General features: G+C 33.1%; 1 protein-coding gene across 1 annotated transcript in view; it reads left to right on the plus strand.

Moving 5' to 3' along the window:
* The first annotated feature begins 709 nt into the window (after positions 1-709).
* The window catches only part of LOC115700010 (beta-glucosidase 40-like), a 59,269-nt gene continuing 35,136 nt past the window's right edge, over positions 710-24,842 (plus strand). Inside the window, exons 1-9 of the mRNA XM_061102756.1 lie at positions 710-1,861; positions 2,346-2,412; positions 4,501-4,559; positions 4,677-4,752; positions 20,983-21,054; positions 21,160-21,247; positions 21,367-21,607; positions 21,681-21,796; positions 21,868-22,076. Of these exons, the coding sequence (XP_060958739.1) occupies positions 1,709-1,861; positions 2,346-2,412; positions 4,501-4,559; positions 4,677-4,752; positions 20,983-21,054; positions 21,160-21,247; positions 21,367-21,607; positions 21,681-21,796; positions 21,868-22,076 (1,081 nt within the window). The 5' untranslated portion in view covers positions 710-1,708. The remainder of the gene's footprint in view (positions 1,862-2,345; positions 2,413-4,500; positions 4,560-4,676; positions 4,753-20,982; positions 21,055-21,159; positions 21,248-21,366; positions 21,608-21,680; positions 21,797-21,867; positions 22,077-24,842) is intronic.

A 24,842-nucleotide genomic window follows, 5' to 3' on the forward strand; every position in this document is an offset into this window, starting at 1 on the left:
GTTTCCTTGATGTCTTACATATTGTCTGAAATATCCACGCGAGATCAGACTCTTTATCTCATCTTTCAATTGTCGACATTCTTCAGTAGTATGCCCTAAGTCTTTGTGAAATCGGCAATATTTTATTGAGTCACGCTTATGTCTCACATGCCTCATGGGTTCAGGTTTGCGAAATGTAATCCTATTTTCATTTGCAAGAAATATGTTTTCACGAGTTTCATTCAACTCAGTGTATACTGAATAAATCGAAACATACTTGTCGTGCTTTTTCTGTTTCTTTTTATTTTTAGATGATTCTTTCAAATCATCTTTTCTTTTCGTGTTTGAACCACTAGGATTGTCTTCTTTAGTTGAGATTATACTCGCTATTGCCGTACTTGTGCCGTGTTTACTTCCCAAGCTAGTTTTCAACAACTTTGTTGACCTCGCTTTTAGCCAACGAAAATGAGTCTTAATTGTAAGCGATAAGTGATATAATATAGATATAATATGAAAAGATAAATAAAGAACACAAAGTTTTTAAAGAGATTCAGCCCCGAGCAATTCGGTAATAGCCTACTCCTCTTGATTTGTATTGACTTAAGAACAAAGAATATAATGATTCTTCTCTTAGAGATCTTACAATGAAATCTCTGAGTATACTCTCTTAGATAATTCTTTTGACCCTTTGCCCAGTGATAATATATCACTATTTATAGGGCTATGAGCTTAAAAGAAGGTTTCCCTTTTGTTTACAATGTTTATAATTGGTAAGATTACACATTACATATATAGAGTACACTGATTCAGGGATTTGGACAGCTTGCCATATCTCTGTGATACGATCCCAGATTTATAGGGATTACTTTTGTGCTTCATGATACAAGTGCTGAAGTTGCTAAGTGTTGATATGCTATTTGAATTGCCCACTGCTCGGCCAGGAGGACTTCGTCCGTGCAGGTATAAGTGGTGTTTTGTTCGGAATATCTCCTTCGGGTAAATATGGGGAGTCAATTCCACGTGTCACCAGCGTGTGATGCCACGCTAGAGTGCAAAAATTGAGATAATATATATACATATATATATTGATTGATATTAATATTTATGAAAATTAAAAATTAAAAATCATAACATTTTCTTCAATTTTATATATTGCTTGATAGCCTACTATTTGATCCTAGCTCCGCCCGTGCTAATAGGTTGTATATGGAAGATGGGATGGAGTTGCCGGCGAGGAGAGGACGAAGAGAGGCGCATGTACATTATTAACATTTGAAACAAACTTTTCTTGGAAGCTTCACATATATAATTGGGAGCTTGCTTCGTTTATCTATAAAAACGAAGCATTTCCTCTCCGTTCAATCCAAAGTCTCTCTCTTTTTCTACGCGTGGGGCGTCTGTTGTGTTCTAACTTTTCATTTCATAGAGGAATGTTCGAATCCTCTAATATTTAATCTCTAAATACAAGGAGATAACAAAGAAAAGTAAAACAATATAAAGATAAAATCAAAGCAACCTCATTATAAAAATAATAACAAAAAACAAATTAACAAAGAAAACATTTCTACAACACAACGATTATTTATTTATTTTTTTCATTTCTTTCTCTCAAGGCTTCCGCTCACTTTTCTTTTTGTAATGATTATTATAATTTATCAAACCCACAATTTTTCTGTACCCAACTATAAATATATACTAAATATTTTCTTGCCAGTCTGCATCAAAATCTATGAATAATTTTACGATGTTAGAAAGGAGAAAAAGAAAAGCTTTGGTCACTTTAATAGTGGTTTTTGGTTTGTTCCAACTTTGCTTTTCGGACCTTAACCGAGCAAGTTTTCCAAAGGATTTTGTTTTTGGAACGGCTTCCTCTGCTTTTCAGGTTTGTACTTTTATTGAAATAATAATAATAACAACGTATTCATCTTCACATCAGTAAATATTGACATTGTGGTGTAATAAAATAATTTAGGAGATGCTTAACAACTAACAAAATATAACTTTTTTTTTTTATTGGAATTGTTATTTGTTTAGTATCTATCCCAATGGTTTGTCAAACCAAAAACGAATTATATTTGGGAAAGTGGATTTAATTAAATAGGAATATAACAATTGTACTCTTATCAAAATAATGAATTAATTAGAGAAGTTTCTGAAGAGTGTGTGTGGTGGACAATTTTTGTTGTATATATATTATATGCTTAGTGAGAGAGATATGTTTCACATTTTTTATTTCTTAGTTTTGTTAATTGTGATTGTGGCTTTGCTCATCCAAAGTTGATATTACTACTGGTGTAAAATATATAGTTTTCTCAATTCGCCTTGAACAAAATATGATTGGTCTAAATGGTTAATTTTTATTTCAGTATGAAGGAGCAGTGAAAGAAGAGGGAAGGGGCCTTTCTATATGGGACACTTTTTCACACACTCCTGGTTACATTTTATTTTATACTTGCTCCAATTTTAAATATTAGCATACAGAGACAACAAGAACTTATGCACATAGAACATTAATTCTGCAATAATTAAAAGAGAAATGTTATTTGGATACTAATAATGTTCAATATCATCATAAGATATATGCACCCCTAAAAAAGTGTTCACTGATGTATCCTTTATTGTTTTGACATTTTAAAAAAATTTAGTATAATTTTTTTTTAATGATTTATACGTTATATAGTTATTTAAGACATCTTATAAAATTTAAAATAATTTACAATATGGAAAGCTGCTCAAACAATTTATTTCATAAGCATTTAAATAAAATTAAAAAAAAATAATCCTTGTAACAAATTATTTAAACTCTATTTTAAGAGTGGTGCACCCCTTTGAAAGAGCACTATAGAATTTTCTCTAAATATTTTGTATGATTATTGATGTTAATATAAAATATATTTTAATTCAATAATAATTACAAAAATTACTAACCACTCTTAACTAACTCCATCTGTTTGTTCGAAATCTGGATTGATAAAAATTTATGTTCGAGAGCATTATAGTGGTGCTAGATATAATAATGCCTTTAATATTTTCAATACAGATGCTCATAGATATTAAAAATATCAGTTTATATAGTTATAAAATAAAATACAGCAATTCTATATAGTATACCTCTTAAAAGGGTTCTTATGGTACACTTATTTTTTTTTGTTTCCGCATTCAGTAAAGTTTTTAATCTTTTTTTTAATAATTATATACGTTGTAATTATTTAAAAATACTTTAATTTATTAAAAACTTATGAATAGTTCATCGTATAAAAAAAAAATTAAACTATTTTGTTGCACGCCCACGTAACTCTTTTTCTTATATGCGTCGTAAATAATTGTTCGAGCTTTATTTTTAGCACTGTAAATTATTTAATATTTTTTGAAAAATTTACAGATTGCCTTAAATAAGTACAATATATAGAAAAAAAAAAAAAACTAAAAAACTTCACTAAATGCCAAAACAAATAAAAAATATACCAAAACAATCTTTTTAGGGTTTACTATAAATTTTTCAAATAAACTATTTTAAATAGTAACAAATATGTTCCAAGTGACATTTTTATTTTATTGTCCACCCAAATTGTTAATATTTAGGGTAAATAGCGGCATAAGCACCCAAAGTTTTAAGTTTGTAAGCGGCATAAATTTAATATTTATTTTTAGCGGCATAAGTACCCAATATTTGTAAAACTGTATTTTTCTTCCAGTTTTGTCAGTACAAACTCCGTTTTGAATTTATTAAAAGAATATTTAGAAGTAACTAATACTACATGTTTCTATCTAGACCCAATGATCTAGAATTCGAGCCTTATATGTATCATGTTTAAGACAATAACAGAGTCTGTACTAACAAAATTAGAGAACAATTACAGTTTTACAAACATTGAGTACTTATACTGCTAAAAATAAATATTAGATTTATTCTGCTTACAAACTTAAAACTTTTAATTGGTCAAATTGCAGGTAGACTAAAAAAATGCAATTTCTAGTGTAAAGTTGAATGTATTTAGAGATAAAATAAAAATTGAAGATGCTACAATCTTGAGTTTGAGGGGCTTGTTGAGACAATTAGTGAGTTACTGCCAATTTTCTGTTATGATTGTTGGCTAAGCTGTGATTGCTAGCTGTAACTTTCAGTTAGTAGTTAGAGTTGTTTTTCTCTATTCAAAGTGTAATATATAGCATCCTTTGATGCCACTCATTCAATAAGAAATTATCCTTTGGTTTCTTCTCTTTTAATTTGTTTCTCTTTAAAAATATTTAAAAAGTTCAATAACTACAAATTAAGTTTTTTAAATAAAATCTCATACTTTTATTTTGTGGAATAAATAAATTTTTATACTATACACTCAAGTGACTCAACCATACATAAGTAGAAATAATTTATTATTTGATTGTCTATATTTACATATCCACTATTCCTAAATTATTTCTACACTTTATATCAATCATTTTGCGTACAATCTTTAGATATAGATTTTATTACTTTTATATAATTCTTCACAATGACTTATTCTTTTGTTCCAATTTAAGGTATGATAAGTGATCGTACTAATGCTGATGTTGCTGTGGATCAGTACCACCGTTATAATGTAAGTACACATATTTTTTTTTTAAAATAATTAATATAAATTATAATCAAGTACATATCCTTATATAATTAATTACTATAAAATAAAAAAATATCAATTTTCAATAACTTTGAACAGGAAGATATACAATACCTTAAGGAGATGGGAATGGATGCTTATAGATTTTCGATAAGCTGGTCTAGAATTTTTCCAAGTAAGTTCTTTATAAATCTATTATTGTGTGTTTGATAGGTGACTTGATTTAGAGATGGTAGCTTAAGTTAGAGGCAACATAGGTTAAGGATGTGTTTCAAATGTTAAGAGAAAATTGGAATTGAGTTTACTTGAAGGTAATTACACAAATTTGTGTGTTTGTTAGAAGGTAATTAACACTGCCATCAAATAAACATAAAAAATAAAATCTACTTGGAAACATAAATTTTTGGGTCATTAACTTTTAATTTATTAAATATGAGTTGAGTTGACATTCTCATTCCCACCATATCTAACACCATACCAAATGCCCCATTAAGAAGTTCAAATTATAACAAATTGCTTGCTCAAAACCAGGGCCAGTCGTAAGGTATATGGGGCTTAATGCGAAATTAAATTTTGGGGCCCCTATATATAGTTTAACTATAATAAAATAATAGATTTAGTGCTTAGTGTAATGGTAAAGTTTTTAAAAAAACTTAAGAGATCCAAAGTTCAATCCCTCATAACTACACATTAAATATTTTTTTAATAAAAATTATAAAATAGGAGTTGGGAATTGATCCCATGACCTCTTATTTTAAAGTAAGACCTTTTACCACTACACCAAACAATTTTTATCATATTTTCTTCATATTTAATATTTTATTTATATATTAATATTTTTTTTTTCACAATTTTGGGATCCTGAGCATTCGGGGGCCTGAGGCGCACGCCTAGCCCGCCGACACTCAGGGTCGGCCCTGCTTAAAACAAGTGAGGGATACTGCTTTTTGAGAATGCAGTAAAAATATTATAGAATATATATGTATATATATATATTTGTATTTGAGACATAAATTAATATTGACTAATTATAAGTATACAACTTGAAAGAACTCTTTTGGTACACCCCTATAAATTTGATTTATAAAATTTTTTAGTCAAATTTGTTTTCATGATTATATATATTATATTTATTTAGGATCACCTATAAATTTTATTTATTTTTTAAATAGTTTATATTCTTGAAAATAAGGTTAAAATATTTTATTACATGTGTGACTGGTTTTTCTTAAACGCGTGGTAAATAATTATTTGAACTCTATTTTTAGCGCTATAAACTATTTTAATTTTTCTTAAAATTTACATGTGATTTTAAACAAATACAATGTACACATTTATATGTATAAAAAAATTAAAATAAAAAACTCTCTTGAATGTCCAAATTGATAAAAAAGTGTATAAACATTTTTAAGAATATACTATAGAGATTTCTAATAATATTTTTAGTTGATTCATAAATACACTCAATTTATTTTATATGAAAAAACTAATATAAAATATTTAAATTTGGATGAAAAACTAAAATACAAAAGTTGTGACTTTCTCACTACAATCAGTTAATTAGACCATAACAATTGTGTTCCTTCATAAGACTTTGTAATGTCTAAATAGAAAAAATTCAATATTAAAAATCTACAAGATATATTAATTAATTAATTAATTAAAATGAATTCAAAATTAATTAAATAAATAATAAAATACGTATTAAACCTAGAAAAGTTCCACCACAAAAAAAGTTTCACTACAAATTATTTTCTCTATAATATAAGATTAAACATAGAAAACTTCCACTACAAGAAAAAAGTAAAGTAGCAGCCAAATTATATATGCTATAACAAGTTAATTTTTTTTTTAATCTCTTCATGTTTAGAATAGATCAATTTTATTTATTCATTTTAGTCTTATTGTAGTGGTGAAATAAATATTAATTTTTTTTGAATATAAATAGTGGTTAAATAATGAGAAATTTCTTCCTCATTTTTTGTATATGGTAAGATAGTGTCCTCTAAATTGTCATACCATAGACTACAAGGTATGACAGTTATAGTAAAATCGTGGTCTTATTGTATGATAATTTCTATGGTAATGTTATCTAGTGGCATGATGTTTTTAAAACACGTCACCACAAGCATGATATTGCACAGTATAAAGCAGTGTGAAATCGTCATACCAACATCCACATCATATTTTTAAAACCATCATACGACATTAGTTTTATGGTAGTGCAACAACTCCATTATTAGCAGCAACAATTACGAGTTCACCACTAACAATGGACAAATAATAAGTAAATTTATTTTAATATGAGTATTAGTGTAAAAAATTTATCTATTAGTAAATATGAATTGTGGAAGAGTTTCCAACATTCATTTTAAAAAATTTTAGAGGCAGATATATTAAATATTATTAGCAGCAGGTACTGCTTTTAATAATAGTATATATTAAAAATCTTAATAGACACCATACCTCTTTTCTTTTCTCTTTCTCTCTCGCATGCACTTTTTTTGTTCCCCTTCTCGTGCGACACCTTTCACATCAGTCCAGTCATTTTCTAACATCAATGCACCAATTAGAGCACAAAATTGTGACCTCGACTCTCCAAACCCTTAGATATGACCTCTTGTTAGAAAAATAATTACAATAATAAAAATGATAACACCTGAGGCGTGCAAACAAGACACTGTCCTTAAGGATTTACAAAGTAATCCCCCAGGATTCAACAGGTCTTCTGATTACAATGAAAGAACCAGGAAAACAGAAACAGCAAAAATAACCCAGCCAAGAATAATTATATATATAAATAATATATAATGTATATATATGTTGTATATATGCGATACTGTATAGGTATGAAAACTCTTTTACGATATATATCTTATTGTTCTCTTAAGTGCCTATATATACGTATAGAGCACTAACGTTCATAAAGAACGTTGCTCTCAATTTTGAGATAAAAGTGGATCAGGTGGCATATTAATAGGAATGATATATCTCAAATATATGGCCAAGTCAATAAGTGAAAACTGCCATGATTTATTCTTTTGAAATATATATAATATATAATAATATAAATATACACATATATCTATATCTTACAACAATCCCCCACATATTTCAAAAGAAAGTTTATAAAAATAATTAATATTGCTGGGTAAAATATATGAGTGTAAAATGCTTCGAATCTGGTGTCTTTTGGACTATGAACCAGTTCTAGAAAGATAAGACATAATAAATAGAATATTGGTGAAACTTGTAGCTTCTATGAACCAATACTTTTTGGTATAAATTATAATCTTATCAATCACATTACACCCCCACAATTTTTGCTGTTTGGCGCGGTGTTGCGCAAATAGGCCGTGCGCGTGCCTGACAATTCATGAGTGCTCTAGAAATTATGCCACAATCTCATAGGAGCGGCCCCACTCCACACTCATATAGGTGATTTCATCAAGTATATACTGCATTTAATACACCACCCATAATGGATATGAAATTCATTAAGAGCACAGTAGCTCATCCTCACAATTATGCAGTCTAGCACTTCTCACACATAGGAAGGGACAAAATTAGTGCTAGCAGTATTAGCAAGCAACTTGTTGTTACCCATATGAACCTTATTCATGGGATCTCCAATAGAAAAGGTTGGGTTACTATCACTGCTAATATCTTAAATAAGCTTAAGTCCCATTCCCCTCGATGTTTCATTAATTAATTTTCTACCCAATGGTTTAGTCAGAGGATCGGCCAAATTCACTTCTGACTTCACATAATCAATGGATATAGATCCATCTTTTAGCAGCTGCTTTATCACTTCATGTCTTAGACGAATATGTCTATTCTTACCATTGAAGGTTTTATTCTTTGCAATAGCAATAGCTGCTTGGCAATCACAATGCAAAGACATAGAAGGTGTTGGTTTTATACCCAATGGAATATTGGCTAAGAAGTTTCTCAACCACTCAGCCTCATTTCCAGTTGACTCTAGAGCTACAAATTCAGATTCCATGGTGGATTTTGCAATAATAGTTTGCTTGGTTGATTTCCAAGAAACTGCACCTCCACCTAGAGTGAATATGTAACCACTAGTGGATTTTATCTCATCTGAATCTGAGATCCAGTTGGCATCACTGTAGCCTTCTAATACAGCTGGAAATCCACTATACAGGATACCATAATTCATGGTTCCTCTCAAATATTTCATCAGTCTGACTATTGCAGCCCAATGATCACGATTGGGATTGTGTGTATATCTACTCAATCTGCATACTGCATAAGCTATGTCAGGTCGAGAGAAATTCATTAAATGCATCAAACTCCCAATAATTTGTGCATATTCAGATTGAGCAATAGGCTCTCCCAAGTTTTTCTTTAATTGAGTATTAGCATCATAAGGGGTACTCACAGGTGTGACATCAAAATGTCCAAACTTCTTAAGAAGTTTCTCAACGTAATGTTCTTGTGATAGCATTATACTATCACCCTTCCTTATGATTTTGACACCCAATATCACACTTGCTTCACCCATATCTTTCATATCAAATTTAGAAGCAAGGAAAGCTTTGGTATTAAGTATAATGTCAATATTAGTACCAAAAATAAGCATATCATCCACATAAAGGCTAATTATTACACACTCGTTATCAACAACTTTAGTATATATGCATTTATCAACCTCTAAAGAAGAAAATCCATCACATATTAACACATGATCCAACTTCTCATACCATTGTTTAGGAGCTTGTTTTAGGCCATAAAGAGATTTTAACAATTTGCACACTTTATTCTCTTCACCATAAACAACACATCCTTCAGGTTGTACCATATAAATTTCTTCTTCTAAATCACCATTCAAGAAAGCAGTTTTAACATCCATTTGATGAATCAAAAGTTTATGGATAGAAGCTAAAGCAATTAAAACTCGAATTGAAGCAATTCTAGCAACAGGAGCAAAAGTGTCAAAATAATCAACATTTTCTTTTTGAGTAAAACCTTTTGCAACCAATCTAGCCTTAAATTTATCAATAGATCCATCTGGATTATATTTTTTCCTGGAAATCCACTTACAACCAATAGGTTTAACTCCAGGAGGTAAGTCAACCAAAATCCAAGTTTTATTTTTAATAAGGGAATCAATTTCAGTATTAATTGCTGCATTCCAAAATGATGAATCAGATGAAGAAATAGCTTCAAGAAAGGTTAAAGGATCACTTTCAATAAGATATGTATAAAAATCATTTCCAAAAGAAGTTTCTTTCCTTTGCCTTTTGCTTTTTCTAAGCTCTTCAAAAGAATTTTCAAAATTATTTTCAGCAGGCACATGAGAAATTGACTCATTTTTCAAAGGAAAAATATTTTCAAAAAATTCAGCATTCTTTGTTTCAATAATAGTATTACAATCAAGCACATCACTTTTCACAACAAGAAATCTATAAGCAACGCTATGATTAGCATAACCAATGAACATGCAATCAGAAGTTTTAGAGCCTAATTTTCTTTTCTTAGGATCAGGTAACAAGACCTTTGCAAGACACCCCCACACTTTTAAATATTTTAAGTTAGGCTTGTATCCCTTCCATAGCTCATAAGGAGACTTACCTGTTTTCTTATAGGGGATTCTATTTTGTAGATGACAAGCAGACAAAATAGCTTCACCCCAAAGATTATTAGGTGCACAAGAACTAATAAGCATTGCATTCATCATTTCTTTTAAGGTTCTATTTTTCCGTTCTGCAACTCCATTGGATTCAGGAGAATACGGAGGAGTTACTTCATGAATTATGCCTTCTTTTTCACACAAATCATTTATTGAAAGATATTCACCTCCACGATCAGATCTAACTCTCTTAATCTTTTTATTTAATTGATTTTCTACTTCAGCTTTATAAGATAAAAACATATTAAATGCTTCATCTTTATTTCTAAGTAAATATACCTTAGCATATCTAGAAAAGTCATCTATAAAAGTCACATAATATTTTTTACCACCTCTTGTCATAGTTTGTTTTAAATCTCCCAAGTCAGTGTGAATTAAACTTAACAATTCAGATTCTCTTTGAACAGATTTACAAGATTTCTTAGTTAATTTAGCTTCAACACAAATTTCACATTTATTTAGACTAGAATTATTAACTCCAGAAATTAGACCAAGAGATTGCATTTTATTTATATAACTAACACTAACATGTCCTAATCTAGCATGCCATAAATCAATAGAATCAACCAAGTAAGCAGAAGAAGATGCATTCTTATTAATAACATCAGAAACATTCAATACAAAAAGACCCTGATTACAATAGCCTTTCCCCACAAATATATTATTTTTGGTCATTACAATCTTGTCAGATTCAAATGACACCTTAACTCCAACCTTTCCTAATAGAGCCACAGAAATTAAATTTGCTCTTATATTAGGAACATGAAGTACATCATTTAGAGCCAAAGTCTTGCCAGATGTGAGTTTAAGAACAATTTTTCCTTTACCAAGAACTTGAGCAGTTCGAGAATCACCAAGATAAACATGTTCTTCACCATCCCCTACTGGTTTGTAGGAGGAAAAGACATCTTTGTTAGCACAAATATGTCTGGTAGCACCAGAGTCTACCACCCATTCTTTCACATTGGCCACAAGATAAGCTTGAGAAATGACCGCAGCAATAATATCATCTCCTTCTACCAAATTTGCATTTGGTTTAGGAGGATTGTCATTTCTCACCCTTTTTCTACACTGAGGTGCATGATGACCTGGCTTTCCACAGACAAAACAACTCCCTTTTTTCTTAAAGGTAGTGGTGTTATTAGCTTTAGGCTTGTAAACAGAGTTATTTGAATGATTGGGTTTGTTGGCATACCTTTTATTTTTGTTTTGTGTTTGTACCAAATTCGCCTTTGCTGCCATTTCTCTCGCTTTGGTAGCTTGGAGTTCCTTGCGGTTAGTATCTTCAATAATGATGTGGGTAATCAGATCTGCAAGGGACAACTGCTTATGCTTGTGCTTTAGGTGACTCTTATATTCGTTCCACGATTCAGGAAGCCTTTCAACTAATAATCCAGTCAAAAAATTTTCTGGTAGGATAATGCTCTCTGCCTTGAGATCTTCATTGAGTTTGTGATACTCATTAATCTGAGCCTTGATGTCTTTGTTATCCTCCATCCTCCAACGATCAAGATTGCCAACCACGAACTTTTGTTTTCCAGCATCTTCAGCAGTGTACTTTGCAATCATAGAGTTCCATATCTCTTTGGCTTCCTTATAAGAGCAGTAGACATCAAACAAATCATTAGAAAGTGTACTCAAAATTGTGTGTCTACATACCTTATTGGCATGAGTCCAAGCATCAGCATTAGTGTTTGTTTTCTCTTCAGAAAGCGCCCATGCAACAGCATGTATATCAAGGAGTGAGAAGACTCTTTCTTGCCATCTTTTGAAAAATTGACCATCAAACATTTCTATTTTCGAAATGTCAGGAAATGGCTTGGAGTATGGAACAACAGCAGCAGATGAAGAAGGAGCAGAAAGATTGATTGCTCCAATGCCAGATGATATATCTCCATTAATGGCAGCGGTGACAGAGGGAGTACCACCAATGGGAAGAGAACCTGAGGTATTATCAACAGCAGCAGTAGTAGCATTGGGATCCATAAATCCTTAAGATTGTTAGAAAAATAATTACAATAATAAAAATGATAACACCTGAGGCGTGCAAACAAGACACTGTCCTTAAGGATTTACAAAGTAATCCCCCAGGATTCAACAGGTCTTCTGATTACAATGAAAGAACCAGGAAAACAGAAACAGCAAAAATAACCCAGCCAAGAATAATTATATATATATATAAACAATATATAATGTATATATATGTTGTATATATGCGATACTGTATAGGTATGAAAACTCTTTTACGATATATATCTTCTTGTTCTCTTAAGTGCCTATATATATATGTATAGTGCACTAACGTTCATAAGGAACGTTGCTCTCAATTTTGAGATAAAAGTGGATCAGGTGGCATATTAATAGGAATGATATATCTAAAATATATGGCCAAGTCAATAAGTGAAAACTGCCATGATTTATTCTTTTGAAATATATATAATATATAATAATATAAATATACACATATATCTATATCTTACAACACCTCTCATATTTATCTCTCCCTCAATTTGTGTTTTGGATTTCCCTTTTTTTTTTTCTTCTTCTTCCTTCATGGTACTATAAGCACCTACAACATCAATGACAAACCCATATTTAAGATTTGTTCTTGGCATCAATGACAAAACAGAAGCGACAAACGGAGAAGACAAACATGCATTTGATGTTCTTGAATTTATACTTTTCTGAACATTAGTTGTATCTCTAAGATTGGTTTCATTTCTCATTGACTAGTATTTTGATCTTTATTCTCTTTTACAATTTGGGATTGTGTTTTAGAATGTGAAAAAAATGAATACTCTTCAAATGTTACAATTATTTTGATTATATTTTAATATTTGGTATCATTTAAAAATAGAATTATAACAATACTAATTTAAAAGTAATTAATAAATATATATTAGCAGCGAACCTCGTTGCTATTATTCGCCACTAATAATTGACTATTAGGGATGGAGCTTGTTTCTGCCACTAATAATCATTATTTGCATTAAACTATTAGTGACGAGACAATGGTGACGAATTCCCATCACTAATAGCTTTTAGGGGCGGATGATGAGATTAATTATAAGCGATAAATATTACTCCATCTCTAAAATATATTGAAATATGAAGACTTTTTTGATGCCAAAATATATGAAGGGTTTATTGAAACTTCTGGGAGTGGGAGTGTACTATAGATTTTTCCATTAGCATGTTGATTGATAAATAATATACTTAATTTTTAAATTTCGTAGAAAAACTACTAAGATACAAAAAGTATGTTGTCCTTGTTTCCTGAAGCACGTGTGTTACCACCATGGACATGATATATGACAGTGACATGTCGTCATGAAGATGAGTCAACATAATTTGTGAAATGATATCTTAAAGATTATTCTGGAAAGATGAGCCTTTGCAAGCCTAGGTTGTTATCCTATGGAGAGGCCTGGCGTCTTCTCTGCATACAAGCAACATGCGAAGGAAATAAGAACACACCAGATCCGGAGGAGTCTGGGTGTACATGTAGTCTTGGACATGGGCATTGTCTATAAGAGCGGTGTAAGTTGATCTCGGATGCTTTTGGGTCACTTAATACCGCAGATCTTTTACCTGCCATGTGGCCAAGAAGTGCGCTCAAGACGGTTACCTAATTTGGAATGACACTATAGCCTATCCCCTCTGTAGATTAGGTAAAGGTGTAACCTTTACATGAAGAGTATAAATATTGGGATACGAATACCAATTACTCTTTGAAATTTCCTTTTCCCACACCAAAAGTGGCAACTTATTCCTTCATATGTGATATCATTAAAAGGATAAGAATTATGATTTATAATTAGCCACAACTATTTTACTTTTAGTCACACATTTTGTTGTAATTCAAAGTAAATTTTTTTGTAGTGATCAAAACAAAATAATTAGAAAAAGCAAACAATCTAATGAAAACTATTTGACATAGAAGTCTAACTGTCTAAACAACACAAGGGTGCACTGCCCCTGGGGTGAAAAGCCGCATCCATTCCTTCCCTTCTGGATTGCAATCCCCATAGAAATGCCCTAGATTGGAAAATACTAATATGCATGGAACCAAAAGGGATTTAAAGTTAATTTTCTAAGAAATGCAGTAGAGAAAATGATCAGCTCAAGGAGGCTGATGCAGGGCAATTGTATTTATAATTAACCATAGAGTTTACAGAGATGGTAGAGATGAAATCCCTGCCTTACACGTGGAAAAAGAAAACAATCATTACAAAATGATAGAGAATCAAAAAAGATTCTATTGTAACGGAAATAAAGGCTGCTGCAATGATTGCCTAGGGATTGGAAATATTCCAACAAACTTGGATGACACCTCATGACAATATGACAAAAATACCCTGCATAATTTTATCCTGTAACACCACCCCTCAAGCGAGAGGGTGATGTAGTCACTCCGAGCTTGTCGACAAGAAACTGGAATCTTGAGTGTGAAAGTCCTTTTGTTAAGCAGTCTGCGACTTGGTCGTGTGATGGTATGTACCTGATTTCCAATTGCCTCTGTAGAACCTTGTCTCTGATAAAGTGCACATCAAGTTCGATGTGTTTAGTTCTGGCATGATAAACTGGGTTGGCAGCTAGTGCGCTTGCACTCATGTTGTCACACCAGATTATGGGAGCTGCAGGGAGTTTGAACTTGATTTCCTTGAGTAATTCTTGAAGCCATGTGAGTTCAGCTGCCAATTGAGCTAATGCTCTATATTCCGACTCAGTACTAGAGCGAGCAACAACTGTTTGCTTCTTGGAAGACCAAGAAATCAGTGAATCTCCAAGGAATACACAGTAGCCAGCAATGGATCTTCGATCGTCAGGGCAGCATGCCCAATCCGCATCAGAGAAACCCGTGAGAGTGAGTCTGTCACTTGGTGTTATGTGAATTCCATGTTGCATTGTCCCTTTGAGATACCGTAGCACACGCTTCGTGGCATTCCAATGAGTGTTGGTAGGACATTTCAAGAATTGACTAAGCTTATTGACCGCAAATGAAATGTCCGGTCTGGTGTGGCTCAAGTATTGTAATGCACCTATGACACTTCTGTAGTGTGAAGGGTCAACCATTGGTTCACCATCGTGTATAGACATTGGCTTTCTCGTCATAGGTGTTGGACTCGGCTTCAAGTTAACCATGTTCACCCTTTGTAGAAGTTCAGATATATACTTTCCCTGTGACAAGTATAGGCCCGTATCATCTCGAAAAACTTCAATGCCCAAGAAATAATGCAGTCCTCCTAGATCTTTCAAAGAGAAAGTCTTGTTTAGTCGTGACATAAAACTCTCTAACTCCCTTGACTTGCTCCCTGTCACAATAATATCATCGACATAAATCAAGACCATTATCACATACTCAGAATGCTTCAACATAAAGAAGGAGGAATCGGCCTTAGAGTTCACAAATTGCCACTGCAGAAGTGTACTTCTCAGTTGCTCATACCAGACCCGCGGTGCTTGTTTCAAGCCATAGATCGATTTCTGCAATTTGCAAACATGATGTGGCTTGTTAGGATCAACAAATCCTTGGGGCTGCAACATATAAACATCTTCATCCAATGTACCATTCAAGAAGGCGTTATTAATATCCAACTGCCTTATATCCCAGTTATGAGCAACAACAATAGTCAATACCACACGGACCGTGGAAGCTTTGATGACGGGACTAAAGGTTTCGCCAAAATCTACTCCAGGTCGTTGATGAAAGCCCTTAGCCACCAACCGTGCCTTAAGCCTCTGAAGGACCCCATTCTCATCAAACTTTTCAGTATAGACCCACTTATTTCCAACAACATTGAAATGAGGTGAAGGAGGCACAAGCACCCATGTTTTGTTGCGAAGTAAAGCAGCCATTTCAGTATTCATAGCCGAATTCCACCCCTCATGGTGGAGTGCATCGTGAACAGTCAGTGGTAAACCAGGGCGAGAGGATTGAGAAACAGTTTGTGAAACCAGAACTCGTGGCTTGAATATACCAGCTTTGCCACGAGTAACCATAGGATGTTGCGAAGTGAGTGGAGCAGGTTGGGCCACTGGTAAGTTGACGTGTTCATCGATCTGAGCTGCAGGAGACAACTGAGGAATAGGTGAAATGGTATGTTCATGTTGCAGAGGTGTAGGAGAATGAGAACTGGCAGTGGGTGAATGAGGTGATTCCTGAGCAAACAAATCAGAGGAGTGAAATGGAACAACAGAAATGGGAGAACCATGATTAGAGGATGATGTTACCTGATCGTGTGAAGAAGAAGTCTGAGAAAGTGATGCTGCAGAGGACTGAGATGGACTTGTATTGAATGGTAAATTAATCCACGAGTGTGGAAAAGTGACAGTCACTTCTTTCTCAGGTTGGTAATTGTTAAAAAAACCATGTTGACAGGGAAACTCTTTTTCATTAAAAATGACATGTCTTGAGATGTATATCCGACCATGTGAACTAAGGCACTTGTAACCTTTATGAACATTACTATAGCCTAGATTAACACACTTTGTAGAGTGATACTGAAATTTATGGGTTTGATAAGTGCGGAGACAAGGAAAACAAGCTGAGCCGAAAACTTTCAGCAGCTTATAATCAGGCTGCTTTGAGTATAGAACCTCATAGGGTGTTTTGTGGTTAAGGACAGAGGTTGGGAGTCTATTGATTAGATAGACTGCCGTCTGAAAAGCATCAGACCAATATTTTTGAGGCATTGCTGCCTGTGCAAGAAGTGTGAGCCCGGTTTCAACAATGTGACGATGTTTTCGTTCGGCTCGACCATTTTGAGCCGAAGTGTTGGGACAAGAGTGATCAAACAAAATGCCACACTGTGAAACAAGACTCGAAAAAGCCTGATATTCTCCACCTGAATCACTCCTTAATTTTTTTATTTTTCGCCCAAACTGAGTTTCAACCATAGCTTTAAACTGTATAAATGCTTGTAAAGCATCAGACTTGTTTTTAAGGAGGTATAACCATGTATACCTGCTATGATCATCAAGGAAGTGAATGTAGTAGGTGAAATTGGTGTGTGATGTTGTGGGGGCAGGCCCCCATAAATCGGTGTGCACCAGATCAAGTAAACCAGTAGCCTTAGACAATGAATTTTGAAAGGGTAAAGCATGTGATTTACCATATTGACAAGCATCACAAAAGTGCTGAATTTCATTCAAAGGAAATTTTACATTTGACATTTTAAGGACTTGATTTAAAACATTAACAGAAGGATGTCCTAGACGCCTATGCCAAAGGTCTTTTAGGGAATGATGATTAACATTAGTAACTGGAGGCTTGTTGACAGCAACAGCAGAGAAAGGATTGTGAACTTGTTGTTGTTTTGGTGTTGAGTCAATCCGATACAGTCCATCTTTAAGAGTCCCTTGCAGAACCACCTTCCCGGTGCTTCGATCCTTCACACAACAAAAATCAGGAAATAATTCAATTGAGACATCATTATCGGCTGTTAGTTTCGAAACACTAACGAGATTTTTAGATATACTGGGTACATACAGCATATTGTTTAATAGTAAGGAGTTTGAGGTATTTGTTTGAATAGAACCTGTACCAATGTGTGAAATCGGCAATTGGCTACCATCACCAATTGTGATTAACTCCTTACCCTCATATTCTGTCTTGGTTTGTAGCTTGTTAGCATCAGCTGTTAAGTGGTTACTCGCACCACTGTCAGCGTACCATGAGTCGTCATTGAGCATCTCCGGTGTTGCTACAAGTGCAGAAAATTGCTTATCTTGATTTCCAGCAGTGTTTGGTTGATTTCCCATGTAGTTTTCGTCATATCGGTTATAACAAATTGCAGCAGAATGCCCATACTTGCCGCACACCTGGCAAGTTGGCTTCGGACCAGTGCTTCTACCCCCTCGTCCTCTACCTCTGTAGCTATTTCCTCTAGTAAAACCAGTGTTCTGTTGTTGCCCACGGCCATGATTCGAACCAGTATTGAACCTCCTTTGTCCCCCAGCATTTGAAGAACCACTTGAGTTAGGCTTTTGGGCGAAGTTAGCAGATGCATTTCCCACCAGTTTGCTGCCTGCTGAGAGAACATTAAGCCTCTCGAGTCGACTGTCGAAACTCAGCAGCATACTTTGTAGCTGCTGCCAAGTGGTGTTGGCTTGAGACTCAATCAATACAACAATAGACAAGTAATCTGCATCTAAACCAGACAATATGTTAGAAATGAGATGTCTCTCTGGGTAAGGTTCACCTGCAAGAGCCAAGGAATCAGCCCACATCCTTTTCATCTTGAGATAATCTGCCATAGATTGTGATCCCTTGCGTGTAGTTTGAATCTTCGTTCTCAGATCGTCCATATTAGCTCGTGAATGTGCACCATACAACTCTTCAAGTGCACTCCACAAAGCAAAAGCTGATTGACAACCCATGACCTCTGAAGCTATTGCCTCTGTCATCGACCCATACAGCCAGCCCATTAAGAGCTGGTCATGTACAAGCCACGTTTCATATTCTGGGTTAACTTCCATACCAGATCCAGGAGCTTGTTCCACCATAGGACCAGTCCGAATGAACTCTGCAGGTGCAAGCCGTGTGCCATTGATGAATCCTTCCAATCGATGCCCACGAATGATGGTGTTTACCATGGTTTTCCACAAAGGAAAATTGTTGCGGTCAAGTTTCAAAGAGAAAGGTTGGCTGAGTGTATTACTGAAGGGAGTAGACACAGGTGTTGGGTTTGAGGAAGATGGAGTAGTCACCATTACTGAAACAGAACCAGCAGTCTGCCCAGCAGGAGTCTGATCACCTTGGTTCACTGCACTTGTTTGATCTTGAGGAGTCGACATAGCGTTGGCAAAGTTTGCTCTGATACCAAGTTAATTTTCTAAGAAATGCAGTAGAGAAAATGATCAGCTCAAGGAGGCTGATGCAGGGCAATTGTATTTATAATTAACCATAGAGTTTACAGAGATGGTAGAGATGAAATCCCTGCCTTACACGTGGAAAAAGAAAACAATCATTACAAAATGATAGAGAATCAAAAAAGATTCTATTGTAACGGAAATAAAGGCTGCTGCAATGATTGCCTAGGGATTGGAAATATTCCAACAAACTTGGATGACACCTCATGACAGTATGACAAAAATACCCTGCATAATTTTATCCTGTAACATTTAATGCTCTATTCAAAATGTGGATGTGAAAGATCACCAAAAAAAATTATTAAAATGATTAGAACAGCACATGTACGTTGTTCTTTCATAGGACTTGTAATATTAAAATAGAAAAATTTATAAAATTGTATTTTAATACTAAAAATCTAAAAATTATATAAATTAATTATTTAAAATTAAATCCTAGATTAATTGAATAAATAATAAAATAATATTTTTATTGATCATTCTCCAAATTGGTCATCTCTAAATTATATAAATTAAATAACCTAGAAAAATTCATTATTATCTTCTCGTAATAATTAAGGAGAAATATAATTTTTTTATGTTTTATTTACAATTTTATGGTCTAAAATTTTTATTATTGTATTAAAAAAACTAAAAATTAACGCGAAATCAACTTCACGACAACTACAAATCGACTATAAGTAAACTATAAAACAACCAAGAACGACAAAAAAAACCTTATAACAATTATAATACAACAATAAATAAAATATAAAATAACAAAAAAATAGTTTATTATTTTTATTGAAAATATATTTTCGTAAATAAAAAAATTCAAAATTCAAAAATGAAATTTTTTTCGTGTTAACGTATTTTTATAATTTTTTTTTAATTTTTGATGTACTATGTAATTTTTTTAATAATCAACACAACATTGTTCAAGAATTATTTTATCCCACGTACTATTCATACAAACAATTATCTTGATCAATATTTAAGCACGAATATATGATCTATCCTTAGAAAAAATCATTTGTTTGTGGAACTCAAATTTTACATTAGGTCTTTTTCATGTTCTTTCATTCGATTTATGTGTTTATATATTTTATACTTGAGTAGTTATCAATATAGTACTAATTAATTTAACTTATCCGGCCATCAAAACAATATGTATTTATATATATATATATTAGATGACAGTTACGTGGCGAGCTACGTAAATATTAGTTTTATTTTAAGTTTTAGTGGTTTTTGTTTAAGAATTTAGTGACTAATTGTAAATTATGTTATAAAGGATATGTTTTATAAAACTAATTGTTAAGAATGTCATAATTGTATATAAACCTATAATATACAGACATTGTTAAGAATGTCATAATTGTGTATATTAATATTTGTTAATTTTTTATTTATTTGTTAATTTTTTATTTATTTGTTAACGTTTAACTAACAAAAAAAAAATATAAAAAATTAGGATATACCGTTTGTTATGTTAGAGAGATATGTGCCTAAGATGATTTTTTTTTAATTTAAAAAAAGATTGTTTAAATTTTTGGGTTTAATTATTAGGTTTAAACCTTTAAAAAAAGATTGTTTAATTTTTTGGTTTAATTATTGGGTTTAATATTAATATTTGTTAATTTTTTATTTAAAAAAAGATTGTTTAATTTTTTGGCTTTAATTATTGGGTTTAATTATTTATATATTTTTGAAAGTTAACAGGAGGATCAAACCTGCTAACATCGTTAAATTTAACAGAATATTATTTTATTTTTAAAGTATATTTTGTTAAACCAAGAAATACCGTTAGATAGACACTTTTAATATATAAAGATATTTGTGCCTAATAAGATAAAACTTGTGACTAATTATATAGTATTTTGGTATATACATAAATAGATGGAAGTGGGAAAATCAATCAACGAGGAGTTGATCATTACAATAATCTCATAGATTCCTTACTAGCCAAAGGTAATACTAATACCTTAATGCTCTGTCTCTTTTTCTAAATAAATATAAAAATGATTATGTTATATATTTACAAACCTCAACTTGAGTACTACTGTAATAATTCAGGAATTGAGCCTTACGTGACCTTATATCACTGGGATCTCCCTCAAGCATTGGAGGACAAATACAATGGATGGCTCGATCGTCAAATCATGTAAAATTAAATGATTAAATTTTGTTATTAAAATCTTTGTAAGTCATGAAAGAAGTAAATATAATTAATACAGATAATCGTATACATATATATATATATATATATATATATATACATAGCAAGGACTTTGCAGTATATGCTGAGACGTGCTTTGAGAAATTTGGTGAGAAAGTGAAGCACTGGATCACCTTCAACGAGCCTCATATATTCTCCACACAAGGCTACGACTTAGGTTTGGAGGCACCTGGGCGGTGCACTTTCTGCAAGGCTGGAAGCTCAGCCACTGAGCCTTACATAGTTGCTCATAACCTTCTCTTGTCTCATGCAACTGCTGCAAATATTTATACCAAAAACTACAAGGTAAGCTATATATATACATAAAATAATTTTCATGTAAACACTTATATAATATAACATTATTATGATTTTGCAGCCTAAACAAAAAGGCTCTATTGGGATATCTCTTGACGTTACGTGGTATGAACCAGCATCAAACTCCACGGCAGATGTTGAAGCCACTAAAAGAGCCCAAGATTTTCAGCTTGGCTGGTATATATATAAATGTATTTTCAAAGTCACCAATACATATACTATAGCTTAATGTGAATGTGTAACTGCAGGTTTCTTGACCCTTTGATTTTTGGAGATTATCCAAAGTCAATGAAAGAGAGAGTAAAAAAAAGGTTGCCAGTATTTTCAAAATTTGAGGCTTCACTAGTCAAAGGGTCCTTGGATTTTGTGGGCATTAACCATTACACTACTTACTATGCTTGGAACCGGACAGTTGCACTTAACGATACCCTACAAGACTCGGGCGCCCTAACAATTCGTAAGTAATAATTAGATGTTGGATGGAGCTTGTCTTAATGGAGGCCTAAAAAAAAAGAGCAAAGGTCCCACATTTTTACTTTTTATTATTTTTTTTAAAAAATAATAATAAACGAATATAAGGCAAGGCGAGAGACTTTTATCTTCTTTTTTTCATTTAAAAAGAAAATTACAAATTGAGAACAATAATCACATGAAATATAACATACTATGGAAAACCAGAAACAATAAAGGTAGAAAATAAAAAAAATTAATACTAAGATATATACTGATTCAAGTTCGATAGATCGATGTAATTTATGGATCTACTCCAATTCAGAAATACCACTAAATCTTCTTTATTGATTGAGCGAGAACATGTACGTTACAGTACCGAGACAGATTTTATGTTGAGTTCTCTCAAAGTGTTTCAACTCTCATACTCTTACCCAAGAATCTTCTTCATCTATAGAAGATTTTTCATACAAAACCCAAACCCGATCTCTCTTTTTTCCACTACCTCTCTCTACCTCTCAATCTCTTTCTCTCTCTAACTCTCAATCTCAATCTGAATCATCTAATCTTCGTCCTTTCGATTCCGTCTTAAATGCTTGAGTGTGGATGGTATTTATAGCCTTAGGATTAAGATCCTAAAGTCGGTAGCTGCAATAAACGAAGTTGTTAAGTTAGTTAGGAAATAACTAACTTAACAAAATCTCCTATGAGCGAGATCCCTACATCAGCATCAGTCTTAGTGCATCCGAGAACATATACGAGCTTCCGGGATCACGGAATAAAGGCACTCACTAAAGGGGCTTCCAAATGGGATAGAATGAGCTAGAGTCAACTATCTGGAACTGCCTTCCAGGAAGAATATAATAAGCTGTTTGGAACTCCTTTTTGGAGGGGGGCTAGCTATCCTGAAGACAAAACTTAGAGTGGACATGATAGTCATTTGAGAACTTTCTTTCGGACTCAACTATCATTCCACATGACTCCTTTCAGGATGGAAAAGTTAGCTGTCTGGGAACAACATTTGGCAGACACCTAACATTTCAAGAACAACTGTTGGAGACCTTTTCATTTGGAGGAACTATACCACAAATTCCACCTAGTTACTTCAAATTAAAAGAATAATGATGATGAAGAAAGAATGCAGCCGTTGTGTTTTATGTTCTAGGAATCTCAGTGTACTAACTTTTGAGATTGATCAAGTTCAAGCACTACTTGAACTTGTTTACTGTGAAGACCTTAGTCCCAACATCAGTAGGATTATCTTCAGTTCTAACATTCTCTAAATCAACTAGCCCTTCCTCTATCTTCTCTCTAATCCAGTAGAGTCTTATATCTATATGCTTGGTATTTTCATGATAAACTGAGTTCTTACAAAGATGGATGGATGACTGGCTATTCGAAAATACAATCACTCCCCCTTTGATTTGTTCCAACTCATAAAGAACTCCTCAAAGCTATAAAGCTTCCTTGAATGCTTCCGCAATTGCCATAAATTCTGCTTCCGTGGTGAAAGAACAACCATAGACTGTAACTAGGCTTTCTAGCTTATATAGTTATGGTTTGTCAAAAAAATGTAAGAAGTGGTTGATTTTCTAGTATCTCTATTCGAGGCGTAGCCCGCATCTATGAATCCTTTCAATTCTAATTCTCCTTTAGATTTTTCATAGGTCAGATCATAATCCCAAGTGCCCTTCAAATATCTCCATAACCATTTAACGACCTTCCAATGTTCAATGCCCAAATTGGACATGAACTAGCTTAGGATGCTTAGAACGTGAGCTATATATAGTCTCGTGCTCGCCATCACGTACATTAAACATCCTAAAACCATAGCATAGGGTACATCCTTCATTTTTTCTTTCTCTCTCGTATTGTTAGGACAATATTCTGTTGATAAAACAAACTGATTCCCTAACGGAATGGATGTACTCTTTGCATCTTCTATGTTGAACTTTTGAATAAATTTCTTGATGTACCTAGACTGCTTTAAGCTAATAGTCCCTTCCTTTCGATTTCGCGAGACTTCGATACCAAGTATCTTTTGAACTGGTCCAAGCTTTTTCATCTTTAATTCTCTTTTGAGCTTGGCTTTGATACTTTTGATCACAAATTTATCTTTCCTCATGATGAGCATATCATCCACATAGAGCAATAAGAACACGACTATAGATTGCTCTAGATTCTTGAAATGTAAGCAGTAATTGTATGCGGATTGTTTGGACCCAATTTGATGCATATACGTTTCAAATCTCTTATTCCATTGCCTTGGGGATTATTTCAAACCATAGAGGGATCTGTTAAGTTTTCACACAAATTCAACTCCTTTCCCTTCCACTTGAAACCTAGGTGTGATTGCTTCATGTAGATCTCTTCATCCAAGAATCCATTTGAAAAAACAGTCTTAACATCAAGTTGTTCAACCTCGAACTCCAAGTGAGTTTCCAAGGATAACATCAACCTTATTGTCTTGTACTTTACTATAGGTAGAATATTTCTGTGTAGTCTATACCTTCCACCTGAGTAAAATCCTTAGCCACTAGCCTGGCTTTAAACCTCACTGGTTCATTCTCATTGATTCCCTTTTTCGCCTTGAGAAACCATTTGTAGTCCACAATTTTCTTATTCTCCAACTTCGGTACAAGTACCCAAGTCTTATTCTTCCAGAGTGAATCCATCTCCTCACCCATGGCCTGAAGCCATTTAGACTTGTTTCCACATGAATTTGCCTCTTCATAGCTTCTGGGCTCTTCAATTTCAGTTTGTTGTACTACCG

The sequence above is a fragment of the Cannabis sativa genome, chromosome 8 (assembly GCF_029168945.1).
Source record: "Cannabis sativa cultivar Pink pepper isolate KNU-18-1 chromosome 8, ASM2916894v1, whole genome shotgun sequence".
In the NCBI taxonomy this organism is placed as follows: domain Eukaryota; kingdom Viridiplantae; phylum Streptophyta; class Magnoliopsida; order Rosales; family Cannabaceae; genus Cannabis; species Cannabis sativa.